General features: G+C 40.8%; 2 protein-coding genes across 5 annotated transcripts in view; both read right to left on the reverse strand.

The window, feature by feature from the left end:
* usp2a (ubiquitin specific peptidase 2a) overlaps positions 1 to 2,370 on the reverse strand; it is a 50,444-nt gene extending 48,074 nt beyond the window's left edge. For 2 of the 4 annotated variants that reach the window (XM_008298298.1, XM_008298295.1), the window contains exon 1: positions 453 to 567. The gene's annotated coding sequence lies outside the window, so the exon portion shown is untranslated. Of the gene's footprint in view, positions 1 to 452; positions 568 to 1,494; positions 1,564 to 2,164 lie in introns of those variants that run through there. The other 2 variants (XM_008298296.1, XM_008298297.1) reach the window with 2 other exon arrangements.
* Positions 2,371 to 4,798: 2,428 nt separating this feature from the next.
* Positions 4,799 to 21,800, reverse strand: tbcela (tubulin folding cofactor E-like a). The gene is made up of 11 exons (XM_008298301.1): positions 21,721 to 21,800; positions 20,197 to 20,320; positions 19,960 to 20,030; positions 17,370 to 17,549; positions 16,350 to 16,489; positions 15,553 to 15,734; positions 14,406 to 14,662; positions 11,051 to 11,177; positions 10,745 to 10,861; positions 10,526 to 10,637; positions 4,799 to 9,029 (listed from the first exon to the last, which is right to left on the reverse strand). Exons 4-11 carry the CDS (start codon positions 17,515 to 17,517, stop codon positions 8,823 to 8,825), a joined length of 1,290 nt encoding a protein of 429 aa, XP_008296523.1. The 5' UTR covers positions 17,518 to 17,549; positions 19,960 to 20,030; positions 20,197 to 20,320; positions 21,721 to 21,800; the 3' UTR covers positions 4,799 to 8,822.
* Between the last annotated feature and the right edge of the window lie 1,400 nt (positions 21,801 to 23,200).

Consider the following 23,200-nt stretch of genomic DNA (forward strand, 5'->3'; position numbering starts at 1 on the left):
TCTCTCGCATCAAACTGTTTCACTTTACAGCACACATGTTCTGCATGAGGTGAATGTACAGGCCATCACTCAACGCATTCTCTGGATTTCATGTCCGGTCATTAAACACTGATGGTGCGTCCTTCAGACCGTATTATCAAATCCAGAAAAGCTGCTCAAATATAAAGCTCAGGTAGCTGTTGTACTACCCACCATACTGTATATACTGTATTTTCACTGTCAAATGAAAACTTTGAGTGTATGCACTACCCTTTAAAGCTGTTCTTCTACTCATGCTAAAAACATCCAGAATGTTCTGAAACGTTATCCCCTATCCTCTATCCTGGTCTCCATGGGAAGACGTGACCTACAGCTGAGCAAACAGCCCGTATTCATTCAACTGGCAAGCAGGTACCTAAAAGAAGAAAAGGGAGGAAGAGTGGTGGGTTAAGTTGGTTTTTTAAGAGGCTCACCCTTGTTGTTCTGAGCGGCCAGGCCAACAGACAGAAAGCAATGGGGTGCTACTTGGGACGCTGTGGCCCCAGAGTGCGAGAGGATAGTATGAGCACAGCGATCCAGAATGCCACAGATCAAGTTACAGAGCCGGTAAATATAGCAGACGCCTATGACCTCTACAGGTCACTCAACACTCACTGGCATTCCAATTTGCTCTTAAAGGACTAGCATTAGGGCTTTTTATAAGCCAAGCTGGGTAAGCATCAAGCCCACCGCACTGCTGTAGCCAGCAGATTGGCCGCTTTGCCAGAAATTAAAGTCTGAAGTCAGGAACAAGCTTCACTGGATCATGACTCCTCCAGAGGAATGTCCAAGCTCCTCAGCAATAGTATCACTGTGTAGCAAATGGCACAGATATTATATAAACCTCAGCCTTTATTCAAAGTGTTCACTCTGAAATGCAGCATTTCAAAGTGAGATTTATCATTATTTTTAATACTGACTGTACTAAATATATTCCAGCTATATGAGGCTTAATCTGCTACATGTAATGTTCATTTCTACCATATTAAAGCGAGATTCTTCTATTCTTCACTTATTCTGGTAACACATGTATAAGATGCAGTCACAATGCTGACTTTGTGAAAAACATGTATTAGCAGTAAATTACCAAATGAAGTCGGGCGTTTTCTAGCACAGGCACACAATTGACGTATGTGTGCAAGACAATGGAAAAAGACAGACGTAGCCGTGTGGTGGACGCTCTCTGTGAGGGGTATAGCGTTACATGACACTGAGAGGAGATGGGACGACACTGGTACAGAAGCCATACTCGATGCACTGCGGTGTAGCCGTGCCAGTGTGCCAAAGAGCTGGCTGCTTTGATGCAAACACATTTCACATCATGCAAACGCAGTATGAAGATGATATTATTCCACGCGTGATTAGATAACCACTGAGAGCCAGTCAGGAGCGTTGCTTGGTAATGGAAGCGGGGCAGGCTTGCTATGCGCTGTCCGTGAGGGGGGCGGAGAAGGGGCTGAAACAGCGAAAACTTACCGTCCCTCAAGTCCCTTGGACTGAGGAAGAGACGCATGAAGTTAATAAAAAAACGACTATTAACTAACCTGGATAATTATTTTGTCTGTGTAACCTCGGTGAACATCGGTTTGTTAACTAGCTATCTCGCTAGCTAACGCCAGTAAACAGTGTCGGTGTGGCCAAGACAGCAGCGCTGTTAGCCAGTGTGTCACCGCACCAAACTCCTGTGTAAGCAAAATGCGGCTCTGCTTGTGGACCAACCACACACATTTCACGGGTAATAACATCACACCTTTAAACTCACTGGGGGGCATTTAACCCATTAGACATAGCTAGATCTAACAGAATAAGCAAAAAAACGCATTTCGACGCTAACAGAACTTCCAGAGTTGGTTTAGCTGTTATTTCTTCGTCCGGCATACGCTAGAGAAGAAAATGTGCCCGATTTAAAACTTGAAATTAAACTAAAATAAAATACGTTTTTTGCGGTCACGTTTGATGCCGAATGTTCTAGTGGCACATTCAGATTTCTAACATTTGATCAAAAGACTGAGGGAAAGTATAATTTAGTCCTAGTCAACAACAAAACTTAACGTTGTCAGAGTTTGGCAGGAGTTTGGTTTGTGTCCGTATCAAAGAACAGCACCTATATGGGCTATGGTGGTGTAAGGTAACTGCATTCACTCACCCCACAGTTGGTGATCATCCCGATCCGAACGGGCAGCGAAACGCCCCCCCCAAAAAAGTGCCCTGCTGGCCGGTTTGTGCTGCTTTTTAGACCACTACCTAAAACGCCAAGCAGGATGAACACTGATGTTTGCACCGAAGATTCCCCTCCGGGTGTTTTAATCCAGACTACGCTGCTATTCAGCCATATCTTCTGTCCCTTTGCAGTTGTAGAGTTTCGGCAACCAAGTAACGGTTCTTTTCGCTTTAACGGTGACGTCAGTCCGGCAACGGAGCTCGTCTCTGATTGGTCCATTCCTGTCCGCGAACGTCAGCGGCCAGAGCTGTGAACCGCCTCCTACACCGTCGCCATGGGGACGAACGTAAACACCACAGATTTCTTTCATTGAAAAAATGCGACGTTCAGGTATGTAGGACAGCTGACGACTTTTATCTAGTCATTCATTTTCGCTAAAGCTTTGTGGTGGGATGTCTAAGAATCACCAGGAATAGTATTCAGATAAGCTGTCCAGTGGAGGATGCTACTGAAATTTTTTTTTAAAAAAAGAGTCAAATTTCAAAGCCTACAAACGAATTTGAGTAAACCATACACGCATGTAGCATAAGGTGTTTTTTTAACCATACGCTTTAAATGGTTAGTGAATGCAACTGTCAGCAAATAGATGTTATGTAAAAATGCATATAAAATTGTAAACAAGAAGACAATTAAAACTGTTTGTTTTCAACCAATTTTACTATACACTATTTTTTTCTGACTATGTATTACTTTCCTATTTTTTTAAAATAATTTTCTTATTATTATTATTATTGCTATTATTGCTATTGTTATTAGCATGAACAGCTTTGTACATACTGTTCATAAGTATGTGTTCTTTCCATTTTTTTATGTGAATGAAATTGTGGTCTTTTTCCACTTTTGTGAAAAACATTGGATTTTTTTTTAATTTATTTTTTTTAACAGAAGCAGAGGATCAATAGTAATTTTAATTAAAGCTATATAAATTTAGCAAACACAAACAAATATAAATACCCCATTCTCTTTTGTTGCCATTAAAATGTCAGTACATTTGCTTTATACAGCCTACATTGGTGCTCTTTTACACAGATTCATTCTTAGATTACATTAATAAAAATAAGATTTTAACAAAATGAATGTGAAGAACAATAAAAGAAAAATGTTTTTAAAGAAATAAGCATTTTAAAATATTTTGCCATATTAGCTTAATTTCACAAATAGTTACAACTGTGTTCATTGTTGGCTTTCAGTTCTCCTACAATATTCCACCGTATTGAAGAATATACAGTATTTTTCCAGTATTTTATAGTGTCTGTGGTTAACTGGGTTGAATATTGAATATTTTCTAATAGATGGTGTCTAAGAACGTTTTTAGAAATATTCCAGGTTCCAGCACTCAAGCAGTTATTCATGCTGAAGTGTGCGAGCAACTGCGTGAATGACTCATAAAGTCATAATGCAGTATAACCATCTGTACAATGAAGCACATCTAAAACCTCTGACATTCTTCCAAAGCTGCTGCCTTGAATGAAACAAAGTGCCACACATTGAGGAGGGAGACTGCCATTTATTACCCTTAAGTGACGCATCTTTCTCTGCATATACTGTTACAAGAAAGATGACTCATTCTGATCCACTTAAAACTTTATATAGGTTCCTACAAAAAAACATGACTATGCTTTAAATGCCATAGATTATGAACAGTGGTGTGTTACATAGAGTGGAGTGAATTGATTAGCTTAAGTACTGGTGTATAAGACTGAGCAGGGATGAAACCTGGACATCCTGCACATTTAATCCAACTAAAATCTATAACACTATAATCAAAGACAAATATAGCCTTCTGAGATCCATGTGAGCTCTGGTGCACTACTTTTAGAGGCAGATGATGACTCAAGCAGTGTATTTACTGATGTATCCAGAGTAGCAAGTATCCATTTAGTTTTCACAGGTTTCCATTCAAACAGGATGTGCTGTACTAAAGCTGCCAGATGTCTAGCATTATGTGTTGAGTATTTAACTAAGCAAAGGAAATATAGAGCTATTCAATGCATCAATTATCTCCATTTCAGCAGGCAAGGCCTAATTTAACAGAGTTGGGTTTGTTTTGAAAAAAAAAAAAAGACATGACATCAGTTCATCACATTTGTGCAGTGTTTTAACTTCAGTTTGCTCAGTTGCTTCTTACAATACAAATCAAATGTTTAGAAGAATCAATGGAGTGAGTGGGTTATATGTGATTGAATTTAAAGGAAAAATCCACCCTCAGTTCCTCCTCAGGAGGTGTTCCATCAGGGGTTTTACATATTGACACCCTCCAAGAACTCCCTTGATCTCATGGCCTAAGATTTTGGATCTACATGTATTAACTTTCCTGCACAGTTGGGTGAGAATATGGATACGACTCTTATGTTTGTATGTTTAAGGTGACGCTAACAGAAGCAGCTGGTTAGCTTAGCACAAAAAAACCAATGGCAAATAGCTAGCATGGCTCCATCCAGAAGTAGCAAAATATACAGTACACAACAGTGTGAAGTTGTAGTTGTACAGCGAGTTGTGTACCAGTCTAATTCAGAGAGGCAACTGAGGGGTTGTTGTTGAACAGTAAACCGCAACTTCTTATATTTATGCTTTATTATTTGTGCAGATTACTCAAACAAAGTATAACAAATGATTTCTTTAAATTTAGAGGTGCTATCAGGCATCTTTTTAACTTCTAGACACAGCAGGTCCAGATGTTTCCAGTCTCTACGTAAAGGTAACCTAACTCTCCTCTGGGTAAAGCTTTATGTTTAGCATACAGACACCTACGGTACCAATCGTTTCACCTAATTCTCAGCAGAATTCAGATGAGTACATTTTCCAAGTATTCCTTTACATGTAATATTCATCTCTGGGTTATGTATGAGTATGCAGAAAACAGAATGATAAAAAGGGCAGCAAGAGTTCAGAAATGAACACAAAACGAGAGTCACTTCTTACTCAAACCATCCGGTCTTGTGGCTGTACTGCATTCTGGTCTATTGAGGCTACTGCTGGTGGATTTATTGTGTGTGTTATGTATGTCTCCCTGGGAAACTGTTGGATGGTGAATAAAAGGCGATTCTACAAACTCTCACAGTAGGATTCTGCGGGACTGATACCACAACCTGATGTTTAGTGTTAACAGTCCAGTCATTCAGAGTAATGCAAAAACAAACGATCAACAAAGGTTCAAGGAGGTTAACGTAGACTTTTCCCTTAAAGGCCCTGAAAAGCTGTTTTGACAATCAGCTTCTGACTATAAAGAGTGCGTCCCACATGAACACGTTTTCTGCCAAAATTAGAACTATTTCTGTTTTGTGTCTTCTCGCTAGTGGGTGGGCCTGAGTTGGAAAAAGCAGATTTGGACCAATCAGAATTGAAATCAAAAAGCGTGTTGGGTTTGTTTGTTTATGTTGCCAGTCCACTGTCAATCACATTTGTTAAGAAGGACTCCCACACATTCCCCAAAAGCAGATTTGTCAGTTTTTGACTGTCACATCCTTAATAAATAAAAAATAAGAATGTTCTTTTCCTGACTTCAACTTTTTTTTAATTTATTAGTTGTGAATCTTTGTTGATGTTACAGAGAAATACTTAAAATCTGTGATTACATTTTCAGGGGCTTTAAGGGCTGTAAAATGGTTTAGCCAGTATTTTCAGATTATAGCAGTTTGAAAAGTAAGCAGGATTCACAATAAATAACATCGAAATTAAAAAAAATAAATAAATAAAATCAATTAATTCAACAATAAAGTTACATCAAGACTTCAAATATTTCCTCGCACTTAAAGTAAAACATTTCAAAAAGTTCCATCAAGTGCATCGTCCCATAAATCTAAGCAGGCATAGTGACCACTTTCTTCGAAAACACATGATAAATAACATGCATACCATTAAATCACTCACTCTGCAAACAATTACATACTACATGTTCTCACTCCTAACAAGTCTCACATCGATTAGCACAGACACTTCAGCTCAGTACTTCAGTCCAGACTGGGATGTTGGTGCCAGCACTGCACTGCTGCCTCTTTGTGTGCTGGTTTCTATGGCTGTGGTTCATGCTACACTAACATTTATTCAGCACTACTGTGATAAAATGGGTAGTAAGGGCTTCAGTACTGTAACTGTTTTCATTTAACCTGCTGTATATACCTTCATATGTAGTCTTATTCAAGTATAGCAGTAGTGTTATAAAATCAACACTGGTAAAATATAGCTAAGAGGGAAAAGCTGTGGTATTTACATACTTGAGATACTGATACTTTTGGAGGGTAAAAAGAGGCTCATGAACGATGAGCTGAGTTTACTTTTGACAGCGGATGACCTGGAGCTACAGCCCAAACACACATTTGTTTCCAAACAGCCACTAGATGGTAATACTTAATTGTGTGACTGGACTGTTTCCATAGCAGTAACACTGTGTCAGGAATCTCCTACTCCTCTGAGTCGCTTGCTATATGAAAAATCAATAGCACCAGACATCTAACATCAATGCTCCTCTTATACAAGATGGATGCTGTATATCAAAATCAATACTTGCGGCATATATTCCACATTATAATAATAATACCAACATAATGAGCTATCTTTGGTGAAACTATCTCTGTGCAGGATGGACGGAAATGTATAATATAGTAACATGTGGCAGACGACATGAGGGAATAGTTTTAGTGTGCAGATCATATAAATGCACTTAACTGAGATCAGCATCTGTTCAGGGATGATTACTGATTATATGCTTCAACAAGAGTAAAGAAGCTGTAAAGAAAGTACACTGATTAAGCATTTAAAGGTCCATAAAAGACGTAATTGAAGACATTATGCAATGATGACTTCTGTGAGAAAAAAAAGCTAAAAAGGAATGTTCTTAAATGCATGATAATAATATGAGAATTATTACCACGCCATGTGCTCAAAAACAGGGGAACTGCTAAAACCACGCTGCTACCATATTTTTATGAAAAAGTTCACCCCAGAGTGTCTAAACTGAAATAAGACGGTCCAAATATAATCACGAATGTCGTCACTCTTATGCAAAATGTTCACTATGAGATTGTCTTCTAGGTACCCTGCTGTGTGTGTTGGCGTCACTGCTCTCCTCACAAAGAATCTCATCTCGTGAGGCACCTGCAGTGGCAGAGCACTTCGCTTTTACAATCAAAGACACAATGAAGCCTGTAGGTGGCGGCACATAACACGACAGGACAGCTGCTTTGTGTTAACATGTGTGGGCGTATACATGTGATAAGAAATACTGATAGCTGCTGAGAACGGAAACACGGACCCATAAAGAGTCTTTAATCTGTTAGGGATCATCAGTGTGTGAGCATGTCGCTGCTGTAGCCATTTTGTCATGAAGTGGCATCATTTTGCTTTTTCTACAACCAATTTTCCCTTTAACCTGCTTCATGTCATTTTCTTTGCATTTAAAGTCTCCCTCCACTCAAAATGACTTCACCTGGATGCTTCACTGCACAGAATTTGACAGTAGAGAAGCATTTTCACATTCATCTGCTGAGGAGGAAGCATTTCTGTGCTCACCGTGAGTCTCAGTTTAACGTGTGTGTACGAGCGATGATTTATGACTGGTGTGGAAGCCAGTCATGGTCCACTTGTGCAAGTGGGATGTGGAAAGTTGACATCTTATGTTCAGATGAAAATGAATAATACTTGCATATTCATACATTTTGGATTTTTCAATAAGAGAGAAGGAGCACGTGTCATTTCAAGATTTTTTTTGTGGAAAACCTATATCACACGAGTGGTCACTGAAAGCTTTAACATGTCTGGAGAGGATTTCAATTATGCTTATTCTTTATGTTTCACACTGATTTTTTTACTCTCATTATGGCTCCGAAAGAATCCTTCGTTCTATATGAATGTGATGCAACATCCTCTAAGTTTGGCAAGTAGCCACAGAAATATGGGATTAACACCACCGAACAACAAAATGGACCCACAAAAAGAAAAAAAAAATGCAAGTTTCATCACCAACTCTGCATTTAACAGTGTTTTAGGCAAGAGTGCTCCTCTAACAACCACGGCTCTTCCTGATATTGTGCCTAAGGTAAAAGTGCAGATGAGAGCAGCAGTCCCTCTCCACTCGGCAGCACTGCCTCACTACTAATCAGGGTAGCTTTTGCGAGACGTGGGCAAGCGAGTGATGTTGTTTACTTGCCTATGCAGGTGCTATGGTACATGCCGTGTGCTAAGAGATAGAGCTGCAGCGAAGCTTTGCTGGTACAGCAGCGCCCTCCCCTCCGCTAAAGCTGCTAGCTGACTGCGAGTTGCTCTCTCAGCCTGTTCTCCAGTGTGACAGATTTGCCCACTAACTTCAGTGGTTTCCCTCAAATAAAGCTGAAATAAACAAAGACAAAATTCTCTCCAGGCTGCATTTCCAGCCAGAGTTTCCCAGCAGCCCACTTTCCAGTCTCCATGATGGTGCTCACATCTCTTTCATCTTTTACTGTTTTCCTCTCTCTCCATTCCAAAAAGTGGGGTGCTGCTGCTGCTGTTCCGTATGTGTTTTTCCAATTATTCTGCAATGTCAGTAAACCAATCAACAAATAATCCAGTTAATCAATTCACTCTCATCAGCCAGCTGGATACTCGCTGTTCACTTGGTCTTGGGCACCACCAGTATTTCATCACCGTCTTGGATGCTGTAGGAGTGGAGGGCCCGGGTGTTGTACTTCATCTCCTCCGGGCCGAAGGCGCTGCCCTTGTCGATGTAGTAGAGCCTCATGCTGTTTGTAGACAGCTGGACCACCGTTGTCAGCTGCTTCTTCAGTTCAGCTACCGTCTGGTCCAAACGGATGTTCAGCTGACACAAAGACAAACAGTCACACACTGATCTAAATGTGCATAGCTTTAGTTGTAAAACCAATTGTTTAAACCAGTGTTTCTCAAAGTGGCCATTGGAACCTTCTGATGATCAAGATTGGGATGAGATGATTTCCAGAAATCCAATAATAATGACAGTAATGATAATAATAATAACAATAAATAGCACATTTTTTTCAGCCATAATTGCCATAAAGCGGTGTTGTTTTCTGCTGTGTTGTTCAAATCAGCCGCTCCTACATACTGTATGTTTACTCAGTACTACAGTTTACACATGGACATTTATTCAAGTGATGTATTTTTCCTACTTGTTAGGTGTCGTCCAGTCGTTTCCGACTCATGGTGACCCCATGGTGGACATACTTTGTCCAGCCTTTTCTGTCTTGTAACTTCACATAGCTCTGTTAGGGACTGTTTCTTTGGTCACGCCTTCTGTCCATCTGATTCTTTGCCTCCCTCTTCTCCTTTTACTCTTTGTTTTTCCAAGCATGTTGTCCAGTTCAATTCCTTTTTCTAGTGATTGGAGCACCTTTAAGGGGCTGATCGACTGTCACTATAAGCCAGCTAATCCTTTAACGTACACTTCATATTCTTTAAGTTGGTAAAAATCTTCCTGTCTGACATATCGGTTTGTTGCCACTTTTCGTTAAATCCATTTGGTGTTTGCACTGAGAACAATACTAAAAGACAAGTGTTTTATTGAGCTCCACCTTTTGCTTGTCTCATGACGGATTTATATTTGTACACATGATCACCCACTTTCTCCATCAGGAATGAAAGAAATTCAAGAAATATTCCTAATGTCATGCATATCCTTTATACAAATTCTGAACAAACATTCGGCGTGACATAGTTGGTGTCTTTGGAAAATCTGGGATCTGTAGTAGAATGTATTTTTTCAACTTTTGTTTGGAAGCACAGCACTGATCAAACCCATTGGTGTGTTAACTAAACTTGAATCCAATAAATGTGCCACCAAACAGCAATGCCTTGCTTTCATATTAATCATTGATTGCTGTTATGAAATAGTAACAGCATGGGGATTTCCACAGCATGTTTTATTGAACTATCTTTCACAATGAAGGGTTTCCTGGAGGTTGGAGTACTATTGCAACTGGCAGTGCAGAACATAACTAAAAAAAAAACTGCTAGAATTATTTACAGCCTTCAAAAGTACATATATGAAGGTACAGCAGGACAGCTTTATCTGTTGGTGCAACCATGAGTAATTTAGAGGTGCTGATACCAACAAACATACCATCGGAACACTGCTTTAACTGTAAAATCTATGGCAGGTGATTCTTGTACTAACTGTAACTATTTTTAAAAGTAGGAAAGTGAAATTAACTGCAAGGTCAAGTATGACTGGAGAGGAAACAACAGAAAATAAAGTTATAACACTTGAAGGCTTTCCACATGTTATTCTGTATTTGGGAACTTTTCTGAACAGTGTCTTGTTTGAACGCCTGAACTGACCTGTTCTACTTTCTCCTCACAGTGAACTTCCACCTGAGCACGGCAACGAGGTCGGAGGTCGATATCGGCGAGTGGCTCCAGCTTCCCATACTTGGTTACCAGGGAATGGTATCTGAGGAGGATAACAGCAGGTTGTGTGTTTTTACAGCAGGCACACTTCCACATGACACCAACACTCACACCATTGTAAGTAGAGTACGAAGAGGGAGTGCAGTGTACCTAAAAGGCAGCTCCTCCTCAGGGTAGTCCAAGTAGTAACGGATAAAGAACCTCTCTGCGTCTTCTCTCTCACTGTCAGTCACAACGCTGCCGTTTAGCATTGATATCGAAGGAAGCCTGAGGGGGAGCGTACATACATTAAGCAGTTAAGTGGCAGATATATATGTGACAGTGTATGAATCAGAATATATATCACATTACTGACTTCTACACTTTAGAAGACACACTTAGATCCATGTCTAATTCAGTTTCAAGCTCTCCTCAGTGCTCTCCATGTTGCTCACTAATGGCAGTGATGGGCCTTACTGTGCTATCATGAGGCTGCGTCGCTCTGCGTTGGTGTAGGTCTGCAGTAAAGGAATGCCCTGCAGTCGCACTTCTTCCAATTTGGGGAAGAAATTCAGTTTTTCAATATCTTCCCATTGGTTGAGACCTGGCAACACACAGACAAGTTGTGTTTTGAACTGTTAATGGAAATCATTTTTACACATTGTATTCTGTTTCGAGGTGTTGGGGACCATTAATGTATGTGTAGAAAACACTGAATGCTGATCTTTTTTCCTGTTCAAATCCCCCTTTTGAGGGAGCTGTGAAGTCTCATAAATGTCCTCAAGTGATACTTTTGGAATCAGCATCAAATGAGTTGAACTGTGGAGTTAGAAAGAAGTGAACCACTGTAGTCTAGTTACGGCTAGCAGCTTGAGGCTACATAGCCACTTGCATAAGACACCTGAATCTACATCTGAGCTTTTGAGTTGTGTTGTGGGTAATGCAGGCACCAGGTTTTAAAAAGGAAGATGCAACAAACTGAATAAAAAAAAAAAAAGATCTCTAGCTCTTTTGCATTGAATTCATTCTTTCTTTACAGACTGCTTTAAGCACATGATGCTAAATTAGTGGAGTACTCATTGAGGACAAAGATACACAGACAGTGAACAAGTATTGGAAGAAGGCGAAGGGTGTTATTTTTGTTGGTAGCTCTCTCCATGGTGCATGTTAATGCTTTACTCTATATCAGTGTTGTAGAACTCAAGATCGGTCTTGATCTTGAGACCTTTTTTTTTGAAGCACTCATACTTGACATTTTTACTCAGTCTTGTCTCAGACAAAGGAGACACATAATTTTATTTCACGATCAGTAAAGACCATAACTTCAGGGCTGTGAGTAAGCTGGCTGTGTCTGACCTATTTTTTAACATCATTATTGTGATTGGACTTAAAACCCTTCTTTGGTGCTGAACTGCCTCAGTCTCAGCCACTATAAGTCTCAGTACTGGTACAGTCTGGTCTTGGTCATGACTTTGTCTCATTTACGTGGTCTTGACCACAACACTAATGTACATTACTGTATGTTGAGTAAATCTAACTCAGCATTACTGTGAAAAGTTACCAAGACTAAGAGTCTATAGACCTGCTCGCTGTAACTTGGGTTCAGGTTGTTCACTAATCGCAGGGTTGGCAGTTCAATCCCACGCCTCCACATGTCAAAGTGCCCTTGGGAAAGACACTGAACCTAAAGATGCTAATGATGGCAGGCAGGCAGCTTGCATGGCAGCTCTGTTGCCACTGGTGCGTGAATGTGTGTGTAGCTGTTAAGATATTTCACTCTGTCAGGTGACCAAACACTGCCAACCCCAGAACTACACAAACAACACGGCTAAAAATGACAACTTAATGCACCTGTAAGGCTGAATATGTTTTGATTTTCCAGACTGTTTTGGAAAACTGGGAAAACTAAGTATATTTAGATGCAATGTGAAGTAAGTCAATTGTAAAACTAATTTGTTTCTACATTAAAATCACTGACGGCTGATGTGTATAATGTTTGTGACAATACAACGTTCTGCTTGGAAACCTTGGCTCATGGCATTTATGTGGATGTCATTTTGATAGATACCACCCACATAAGCACTTTTGCAGACCAAGCACACCTCCCCATGGCACTCCACAACACCAGCAGCTCCCTCCTGCAGGACAATATGTCCTACCACACTGTAAAATCTGCTCTGCTCAGGGACACAACAAACAGCCCAAGGTGTTGACCTGACCTCCAAAGTCACCAAATCCCAATGTGAGAATCTGCAGGATGTGCTGAAACAAGCCTGATCCATGGACACCACCACCCTGCAGCCTACAGGATCCACTGCCAATGTCTCAGTGCCAGACGCCACAGAACACCCCCAGACACACTATGTCCATGTTTTGGCAGCACAAAGGTGGCATACCCAATATGAAGCAGGCAGTTTTAACGTTGTGCTGATCGATGTAGATTTGAAGGCTGTACAGTTGTCATGTAGCATATGTGTTTGCTGGACTTACAGTTGTTGCTGCTAGATTTACCACAAACCGGATGAACAAAAAGGCAGCATACTTAGGCTGTTTTAATAAAAACACTTAATAAGTTGATGGCCCGCAGCCATCATGAATGCCACTAACCAGAACTCTTTGCTAACCCAAGTGGCCTTAAGTTAACTCAGCTGGTTACCCAACAGAGACATATTCAGAGACTCCCACTGACCAAGGAACAGAAAGATATCCTAAATAATTAACTTTGCCCCAGACAGGACTTAACATCAGAAACTGTCCTTTCTGGCAATGTCTGAGCAGGAGCAAGGGAAAGTAAGCTTTTGCCTAAAAAAAAAGTCTGGGGATATTTTTCTATATTTGTTTTATTTTCAACACATCTTATGAGTAGTCATCATGTTCCTCTGTGCCATAGATCTCCACTGTTGTCCAAAATCTATTAAACACACATCAATTAGCTACAATGCACCACATTACCATGAACACACACTCAATCCCACACACACACGGCACTGCTGCAGGAAATACTTAGTGGAACACCAAAGGTGTATGAATCCACTGCTGAAAGTAGTGCCCAAATGAATGTAGTATGCGCTTCATTTTGCAGCGAAACCTGCAGCGACAAGAAGAAGAACCTGCTGTTCAAGGAAAATAACCACCTTTTTTTCTTTCTTTCTTTCTTTTTTTTTTTTACAGAAAAAAATTGGTTCTGTTGACAACACAAAACAAGTGGTTTGAAAGTTTAATTCTAGGTTCCACCCTTTGCTGCCTAATTACCTCTTGCTTCAAGACACTGCCACTTCTAAAAACAACTTCTAGATACAATAGAAAGTGCACTGTGAAATTGTGTCAGTCTGCAGGAAAGTATTCTTTTCTTTTTTTTTTATAAGAAAAATAGGAGTTGAAGGATGAATCTGAGACAATACGGCTGGTAAGATGATGCAAGATGTTTTTTGGCGCCTCAGATGGAGGGGTGTGACAAATGGAAGCTCTGAAGTCAGTTTGAGGACTGCTTTGGATATTGTTTTTTATCCCCTGTAGTCTCAAAAGAACTCTAAAAATAGACCCACCACTGATACTCCCCCAAATAGAAACCATTCCTGAGATAAAAGCTGACGAAGAGAGGAATCTGTTGTAATACTCTACAAATAACACAAAGCTTTTAGGACACAGTGACATGTTTGCTTGTGCTAATTTTATCAGCTGTTATCATGCGGATACTATAATTTGGGACAGATGCTGGAACAGCATGCTGAAAACCAGGAACCATCACGGGGCACTTAAACGCCCAATTTAAATAGTTTAACACATCTAAAACCAACACACACACAACAAGTCAGCCCTGAGCTCCACTGACCTGAGTTGTGCAGGTTGATGCTGCGTAAGTTGGGGAAGAGCCTTTGCAGGATATCCTTGTTGTCCTGAATGGAAGCCAAGTTGTTGTTGGCCATAATCAGAGTGTCCAGGCTGGGGAACATGGAGCCAAACTTGCGGACTTCGGCCCAGTCCTGGAGGCTGTTGTCGGTGATGTGAAGCAGGCGAAGGGTGGGGCAGGCCACGCTGGAGGCACGCACACTACTGTACTCATTAAGGCACAGGAACAACTCCTCCAGCCTGCAGAGACGCAGCAGAGAGCGGGGTGAAGACAAACTTACTGCTGTGTAGAACATAAAGAGACCGACTGGGTCCCTCTGAGAATAACGTTGGGACATTTTTTAATAGAGAGCAGGTCATTAACTGCTTAGAGACCCCGTCGTCCTCCACTTAAAATGCACTGTCAGTGTGTCCTCCTCACTACAGTCATCATTCTAGGTTATTATACTACGCGTATTACTGAACTATAAATGTGGTGCTATATGACATTATCTACTATATTGTCACTACATGAATACACAGTTATGCTTATCATATATTACAATACATTATACATTCACTTCATTAGCTCCACCTGTAAAAGCTTTGTGAAACTAGAGTTTACCATCCTTACACAATGATACAGTTCATTTTAAGGTGTAGCAATGCGTGTCTATTGTTTGCCATGTAATTCTTTTATCTGTTTTTCTATCCTTGTGTTTTACTTACTACATTTGACTTATTTATTTATTAATTAATGGGTCGTTTTCTGTCTTTGTGCTGCTGCAACACCCACATTTACCCTCTTCAGTAAAGACGGTTATCTATGCTTTGGTTCAAAGTGTTCTGGGTGGGCTAAAGGAGGAAAAGGAACGACTTTTTATCAGTACCAATAAAGTGCAAACAAACAAGGAAGCATTTCTAATGAAGCTGTTGCCCTGACATATGGAGACATCTTTCAACAACAACAAAACTAAAACACTGAAATGTGGCTGGACACCAATGAGGTCAGTGAGAAAAGTTTTTGCGTTGTGTGTAATTATAAATGTTTGTTTTTGTGTACGTTTGTGATCCTTTATGATCAGAAGTATTCAATCATGTGTCTGTGTTACTGAGAAATAGGCTGGGTTTTGCATAGCAGTTGTTCTTACTCAGGTATCTCTCTAGTGAGCAGCAGCACGGTGTCCCAAGACACTTGAGTGTTGTTGAGGACGAGACGTCGGACCCGAGAAAAGGCTTCAGCACACCGCGGCTCCAGGGTCATGCCCGCCAGGGGGTTGGAGCTCAGGTTGAGAAACTCCAGATTGGGGATATTGGACACGATTTTACTGATCTGAAACGAGACAATGATGTTTTTTAGTTGTTGTTTTTGCAGCTCTTTTTTTTTGCAACTGTGGATATCGACTGAAAACTAGACAAGTGATTTTATTTTGTGGACACAGATGTTTGCTGGTCATCAGAATCTGACAACAGATGGCCTGCACAAGTTTTTCATTCTTTGTTTGGCGTGTTAATTTGATAAAGCAGTCTGTTTTACTTACTGTCAGCAAATTGCATGAAAAGGCCAAATAATTTTGTCCAGTGGTTTTTTTTTTTAATGCTCAATCATTTCTCATAACAGCTGGACATAACAGCTGTACTTGTTATCAAATATTACTCAACAGTAGGAAATGTGATTTGGTTGGGAACTATTTTAAGCTGTGGATTAATACCGTTGTTATTCTAGTTCCCAGCAGAGGACAGTATCTGTGGGACGGAGTCTGACCGTACAGGGTGCGTTCGTGGAACATGTCACCCAGTGCACGGCTGTGGTTCACTGTTACAACATCAGTGGCACTTGATGGCACAAACAAATTTATTGTTGGTTTTGATCTTTTCATTGGAATTAGCTGTCAATAAAAACAAAAAACGAGCAAATACGCTGCTGTAATGAGTCCAGAGACAGCACCTCATGCCAGTCCTGCAGCTTGTTGTGGGAGAGGTCCAGCTCCATGACATGAGAACAGAAGGCAGAAATCTCCGCCTGGTCTCCTGCCCTGCTGATCCCACAGCAATTCAACACCAGCACACTGGGCAGGTTCAGACGGTCTGAGAGGACGTAGAGAACAGAAAGAAGAATTAATCCAACAGAAACGGGAAGTAAATGAACATGCAGGTGATGAAAACCAGACGTTCCTCTACGACATGATAAGTCAGTTCTCAGAATAAACTGCTACTAAAGTTGACATTAAACAGGATTGATGTCTTTGTCAGCAGCTTTGGGTCACTACAGTGTCTCTTTTTCAGACTTTGCATGTAAGATCACCCACATTTCATAGCAATATGTATGTGTGTCCGACATGCTGTAGAACAGAAATCTCATTCTCCAAAAGGGGAAACAAAACGCTCTTGCTCGTTTGTATTTCTTTAAACCAATCACGGTCGTTGTGGGCGGAGCTAAGCAAAGGCTGCAGCTTCAGCGTTCCCTCAAAAACTGCGGGAGGTGGAATTGTTTTGGCCAAATATTTGCATGCTGTGATTAAAATGGTTAATCAACAGGAAAAAAAATAGCAGCTCTGCCTGAATGCATGATCCAAATCCTCAGTAAAACGTGAAACTTTCCCAGTGATAGTGTACACTAACATACAGATAGCAGAAGGAGAAGAGGAAGCTGGCTGACAAAAGTGTCCAGCGGTAGGCTTATAACCACAGCCTACATCCAGTGAGACAGACTAGACACAATTTATAGTTTATGACATTTTTATTGTTAGGCCTGTAGGTTTACTGATATCACAAGGCCAGTCACAGGGGAGTCATGCTTTATTTTCAAGTAATAACTACACCACTGTATTGCCAGTAAAACTTTAACGGCCCTCTCTACACATATGAAACAGTCAAACTGTAACAAGCCTTGGCCTACTTTGCAGGAGCTTTTGTCCATATTTACATGATAGTTAACAAAGCCAGTCACAACTCCTCTCCAGCTCACCTTTCATCGGGGAACCTTGGGGCCCTTGGGTGGGCACCACCACCACCCCCATACCGGGCCCTCTGCGGTACGGGAAGTTCTCCGGACTGTACTTTTCACTGATCACCTCCACAAACGTACGGCCCTCCTTGTCCTCTGGTGGCTCCATGGCTCCTTCCAGCCGAGCAGCCTCCCCTTCAGCTGGCCGGTAGTGTGGAAAAGAAACACCCACAGAGATTAGCTGTCAGCATGAGCAGGGTTTCACTGTTACTGTTACATCCTCTAACTGTGCACTACTGAGCTTATACATTTTACAGAGCTGTGCCAAATATGACAGCAGAATACAAAAATGGCCCAAGACGAGTGCTGCACTCATTTTTAATTAGCAGTGGCGTACAAATTATTTTCTTGAATAATCAGTAAATCATTCAATTTATTTAAAAAAATGAAAAATGTCCAAAGTAACATCCTGGGATGTTTTGCTATTAGTATTCACTTTACAGAGATCAAAGAGAAACACTGCACATCCTCCGGTGGTGGAGCTGGATCCAGAACATCTCTACATAAACAATGAATTATCAAAATAACTACTTTTATCTATTAATCAGCTTGTTGTTGTTGCAGTTCTGATCCAGACTGGGTTACATCGCTGATGCTTAGGAGGTGGATGAAAGCTGCTGTCACCAGAAAATGAGCAGGATACGGTTGACCTTCTCCATTTGTGCTATTTTTTTGCCCTCTCTGGTGCAACCAAGTCATCCTGGAATTATTAAGTAACTGCTCACCCAATTATGGAGCCAAACCCTGGGTGGTGAGTCGTCCCTGGATGTCTTTCAGAGGGACTGGACTGAAAATTTGGACCTCAGAGTTACTCCACTTTATGGTACTTGGTTTTCTTTAGAAAGAGAGTGATTCATACAAAAGTACTATATTCTACAGAGCCCCAACACTTGATGCTTTGTTTCCACATGATATAACCTAACCATGTTCACTGCAGCTAAAAGGTTTATCTCGACTGCACTCACTTTAAAGTTAAAAACAGAGCAGTACTGTGCCACACCAGGTCATTTTTTGTTGTGTGTTTTTGACAGAAATATACACAGACAGAAGAGAAAGTAGAAAGTAATGTATCTCAAGGTTTATATTTCACGATGTGACTTTTTCATCTTCTCCAACACACAAAACTTCAAAACATCGCCTGAGAAAAGCTGCAGATCCCCACATATAAGAAGTCTCAACAGAAGAAGAGTTGGCATTTCTGGTTTGACAACTGACCTTTAATCAGACAGTTAATCAACTATCAAAACTGTTTTGATAAATGTTCTGTCTACTAATTGTTTCAGCTCTATTTATGTTAACAGATGGTATATTTTAAGAGATTTTTGATGAACCAATTACCTCAGCTATACCCACTGATCTGGGTCACGGGAGGGGCTGGAGCCCATCCCAGCTGACGCTGAACGAGAGGCGGGATGCACCCTGGAGAGGTCACATGGCTAACGCAAAGAGACAGACACACATGCACACCTACAGCCACATTAGCGTCAACTATTGTACCAATGCATGTTTCCAGACTGTAGAAAACCCACGCAGGCAAAGTAAGAACATAAAATCTGTACACAGAAAGACTCCAGGATCAAACCCAGAACCATCTTACAGTGAGCGTTACTACTGCTCTGTAACGTCGTTGATGTCTAATGATTTGCTTGTTTGTGTCAGACATCCTACAGCTCAATGACTTTCTTTCCTTCTGTCCAACACACACCTGTTCCCTAACATTTCAGGATTCCCCGACCAGCAGCGTACGGCAGCCCAGAGGCTTCCCACAGCAAACACCTATTTCAAAGCCCAGGTGTTCTGACACCCAGCACTAATGCGCTGCTAATTGACAAAACATGACAGTGATCTCATTATTTCAGTAATTTATGTACTGCTTTACTTTCATTATAGTTGATGAACATGCGGAAACATATGCTCCGAGCAAAATATAATCACTGCACATCTACATCAACGAGGGCTGTCCGGTGCAGTAAATGTGTGCATTTCTTTTTAAAAATGTCCAAAAACGATAACAGGATGAGGGAAGGACACAAAAAGGTGTGCTCAGCTCTTCATCAGCACAACACAGAGACGCTGTCCCATTTAAAAAATCTCTTTATTTGCCCAGAGAGGAGAAACAATGAAGCTAATATTTCTGATGAAATTTCAAAAATAAACCACAAAGCAAAGAAGCCCCTTTTAAACTAACTCATCACTTAAATTTCTATAATTAAAATGACGAGCATCTGCTTTAAAGTGCATGGTGGGCAGAGCCTCGCAGTGGAATCTGCTGCAGGGAAGCATAAATTATGTAGTGGTTTTGCTGAAATAAAAAATAAAAGGATCCGGTTACGATATCTTATTTGACAAAAATGGGCTGCGGTAAATTGTGGTAATGTATCAAAGCAATTTGTTACTCTCCAGCTAATAAATCAGGCCATTTGCTGTGACGCCATAGTGATTTTCACAGACGTGAGACACACATCAGACATATGTGTCTGACCCAGAGTCCACACCGAGCGGTCAGACCTGCTTCTCAACTGTTTAAGGGATGCAGCTGAAATAGCCTTACCTGAAGAGACGTTTCCTTTGATTTGACCGCTATCACTGCTCACTGTCTTCTTCTGTTTCTGTACTGGTGGCCTGTCAGAGAAATCAGGAGAAGCCTGATTCATTTTGTATCCACTGCTAGGCATATTTGTTCATCATATTTTGGTGGCGCTGAAATGAAATACTATGACTTTTATGCAAGACTAAACCATTTAGAAGATGTAACACTGGTCCTATAGCGCTATCAGTGTGGTCTTACTCCAGAGTGGCTCGTTGGGCTGACAGGCGTCTGCAGAAAAAGTGCTGGTCCCTCTTTGGTCAGCCGGCAGGATTTGCTCTAGACAGGCCCGAAAAGGGACATGGAGGGCGTTCACCACATGACACTGGAGAACAAACAAGGTCAAAGATCACTTTATGCATTGTGACTCACTTGCCAATTTAAACATAGGGGGGAAAAAACATGGAAGCACATTTGGATTTCTTAGAAGGAGACGAAAACAGCTGGAATTCCTTTGGAGAACAAGTACAATTTCCAACCAGACAAGATATAATTATCTATCAGTGACATATCAATACAGATGATCTAAATATACTCTGAGTAATGTTTACTTGAATAATGAAGAAAAAAAGCTCAAGAGGTTCTGGCTTGTTTTGTTGAGTGTGAAGCCTTCTATACCAAAATCAACTGAGAACTCTGAGAATTTTATATTTTTCCATTTTTGGTAAACATAAACGTTTAACAATTTAAAAAATATATATGACCAAGAAACAAGCACGAACTTAACTTTAATTCGTCAAGCACCTTATAGACAAAGCAGTAATGAATAGGACGGAATGACTGTTTTTATAGAAGGAAGTCGGTGAAAATGATTATAAAATGTGATATTTTACTGCAATAAGTGCTACTTCCTCTATTGCATGTATGCCGATCTGATATGTAACGCTTGGTGATTCCTTATAGATCTTAAGTTGTGCTGTAACATTATACGTTTTCCCATAAGGCACAAGCTCGTATAAAGTAACTGATTTTGTAATGGAGTTAGGCTCGTTTATTTTGTGAAGCGCATACTCTACCAAACGCCCTTGAAAAATCTCCCACTTTTCTTATTCGTTGCTCGTCCGTGAATGTACACATCACAGTTTGTGAAATAGGTCATGTGCGCGATTGAGGACGAAGTTCATGTAAATTCGGCACAAGTCTACTTGACAAAGCATTAAATATTCAGCCAGAATTTTAACTTTTATACGTGCCTTACCATCAACATCAATATGGTGAACAATGCTCCTGACAACGAGAGGCATACCAGAAATTAAAGTTGAATTATTGTTATAGGAGCTACTTCTACTATGAGATTCACGCCGATCTGATGTGTAACTCCCAATGATTGGATAAATGTGTTATATTAGTGTTGTTATGCTATAAATAGGCCGAAACGACACATTCGTTTCAAAATTGGCAGATTTTTGAATGGAGTTTGGCTTTATCATCACATACCTTTGCTAACACTACACAGACAATAACAGCATCATTTTCCTTTATAACAGGAGCTAACGGAGACATCATTGAAGTGCTGAATGAATGCCTGCTGTTGACCGTCAGTTCCCGGCAGACAGTCCAGACTCAGAGAGTCTGACCCCCAGCAGCAGCAGCAGCTCGATGGAGCCCGACATGGATTACAGATGGCAGCGATGGAAATACACTTTAAATTACCACTGGATGATGGCAACACGCTGAAACACCGTGTCAGAGACCGATAAAGCAGAAGGCGTCGGTTCTACATACCTTCAATGTGTACTTTGGATTCTCCTTGTTGATGAAAACAAACCAGCTGTCATTTTCTCTCCCTACTGCCCGGAAGTGACGTAGCGCGGTCGCTGAAAACGAGTTTTTCAATATTTTAATTTAATAATTTAATTTTAACTGTTTAGCTGATAACACGCGCATTTTTTTTCTGAGACTGTTTGGATTATACGAATACATTTACAAAATAAATACGTTAACTGAAACATCCTACAGAGGGGCAGCCTACTCGGAGCAGCAGAGCTATGATGTCATTAAGTTGCTGATGAGAATCCTCATGATGTGAGTAGTCTGCTTTCACATGCAGCCTGCCTGACACTCTGCAGATGCTGCGCTTCAGTGATGTTATTATGATGGATGTTTGGGGGTCAGAGTCTCTGAATCTGAGCTGGACTGTCTGCTCCCCGACTGTCAACAACAAGCACTTATCCTGCACCACTTCCCTGCTGGCTCCTGTAGCTGCTGTTGTAATGGAAAAGTCCAAACTCCATTCAAAAAATCAAAAGGTTGGGGAGATGACATTAATAGATGGCACCATGAATATCTGTGAATATACCAAAATATTGGCCGACTAGATGACTCTGCAGAAGCTCGGCAGAAGAGGAATATTTTAGCAGGACAACGAGTCAAAGCACACTGACACAACCAAACAGTGAAAAGGGAAAAGCGCAACTAAAACTTGAATCCAACAGAACACCACTGAGGTTGTTTAAAGAGGAGAGAAGAGCAACACAAGCACCAGCAGAGAGCATGTGAAGAAGTTCTTTCTGAAGAATGATAAAGCATCTCGTCACCAGCTTTGTGTTCTCCATGTCCAGCTGGACTGAGCCTGTCGTCAGAAATAAAGTCAGACATACAAACTACAGAAAACAAAAAAAGGAGATATGATTCTCAGAAATGACAGATGTACTGCTTTTTGTTGCATTGAGCTCCTACTGTGGGTTTTTTTTGTTTTAGTTTTTTTTTAAAGATAGTGAATCTAAATGGTTAGTTTTCAGTTTTACATAAAACTACCTCCATTCAAAAATATCTACATTTTTGAGATGTATGCACCTTTTCAGCCTCTGTACATCTTTGTCCAGTGACTGAGCGTCAGATTGATATAAATCTCATAGAAGAAGTGGTTCCTACAACAATGACCCAACCAAAATGAGGGTCACCAAAATGGCTGAGAAGGTCATTGGGTGCCCTCTGCCCACACTGGAGGACCTTCATGGCTCTTACTGCCTCAGGAGAGCCAACACCATCCTGAAGGACTCCTACCACCCGGGACATTTTCTGTTTGAGCTACTGCCATCAGGCAGACGGTACAGGGCCATCAGAACCAGGACCAACAGACTGAGAAACAGCTTTTTTCCTACTGCTGTTAGAACAATAAATGCCTCCCAGTCAAAATAATGTGCAATATACAACTCCACTACCTCTGCCCAACATCCACTCTGTGAAATAATACACCGTGCTC

Source organism: Stegastes partitus, unplaced genomic scaffold (assembly GCF_000690725.1).
Source record: "Stegastes partitus isolate 25-593 unplaced genomic scaffold, Stegastes_partitus-1.0.2 Scaffold1303, whole genome shotgun sequence".
Lineage (NCBI taxonomy): Eukaryota > Metazoa > Chordata > Actinopteri > Pomacentridae > Stegastes > Stegastes partitus.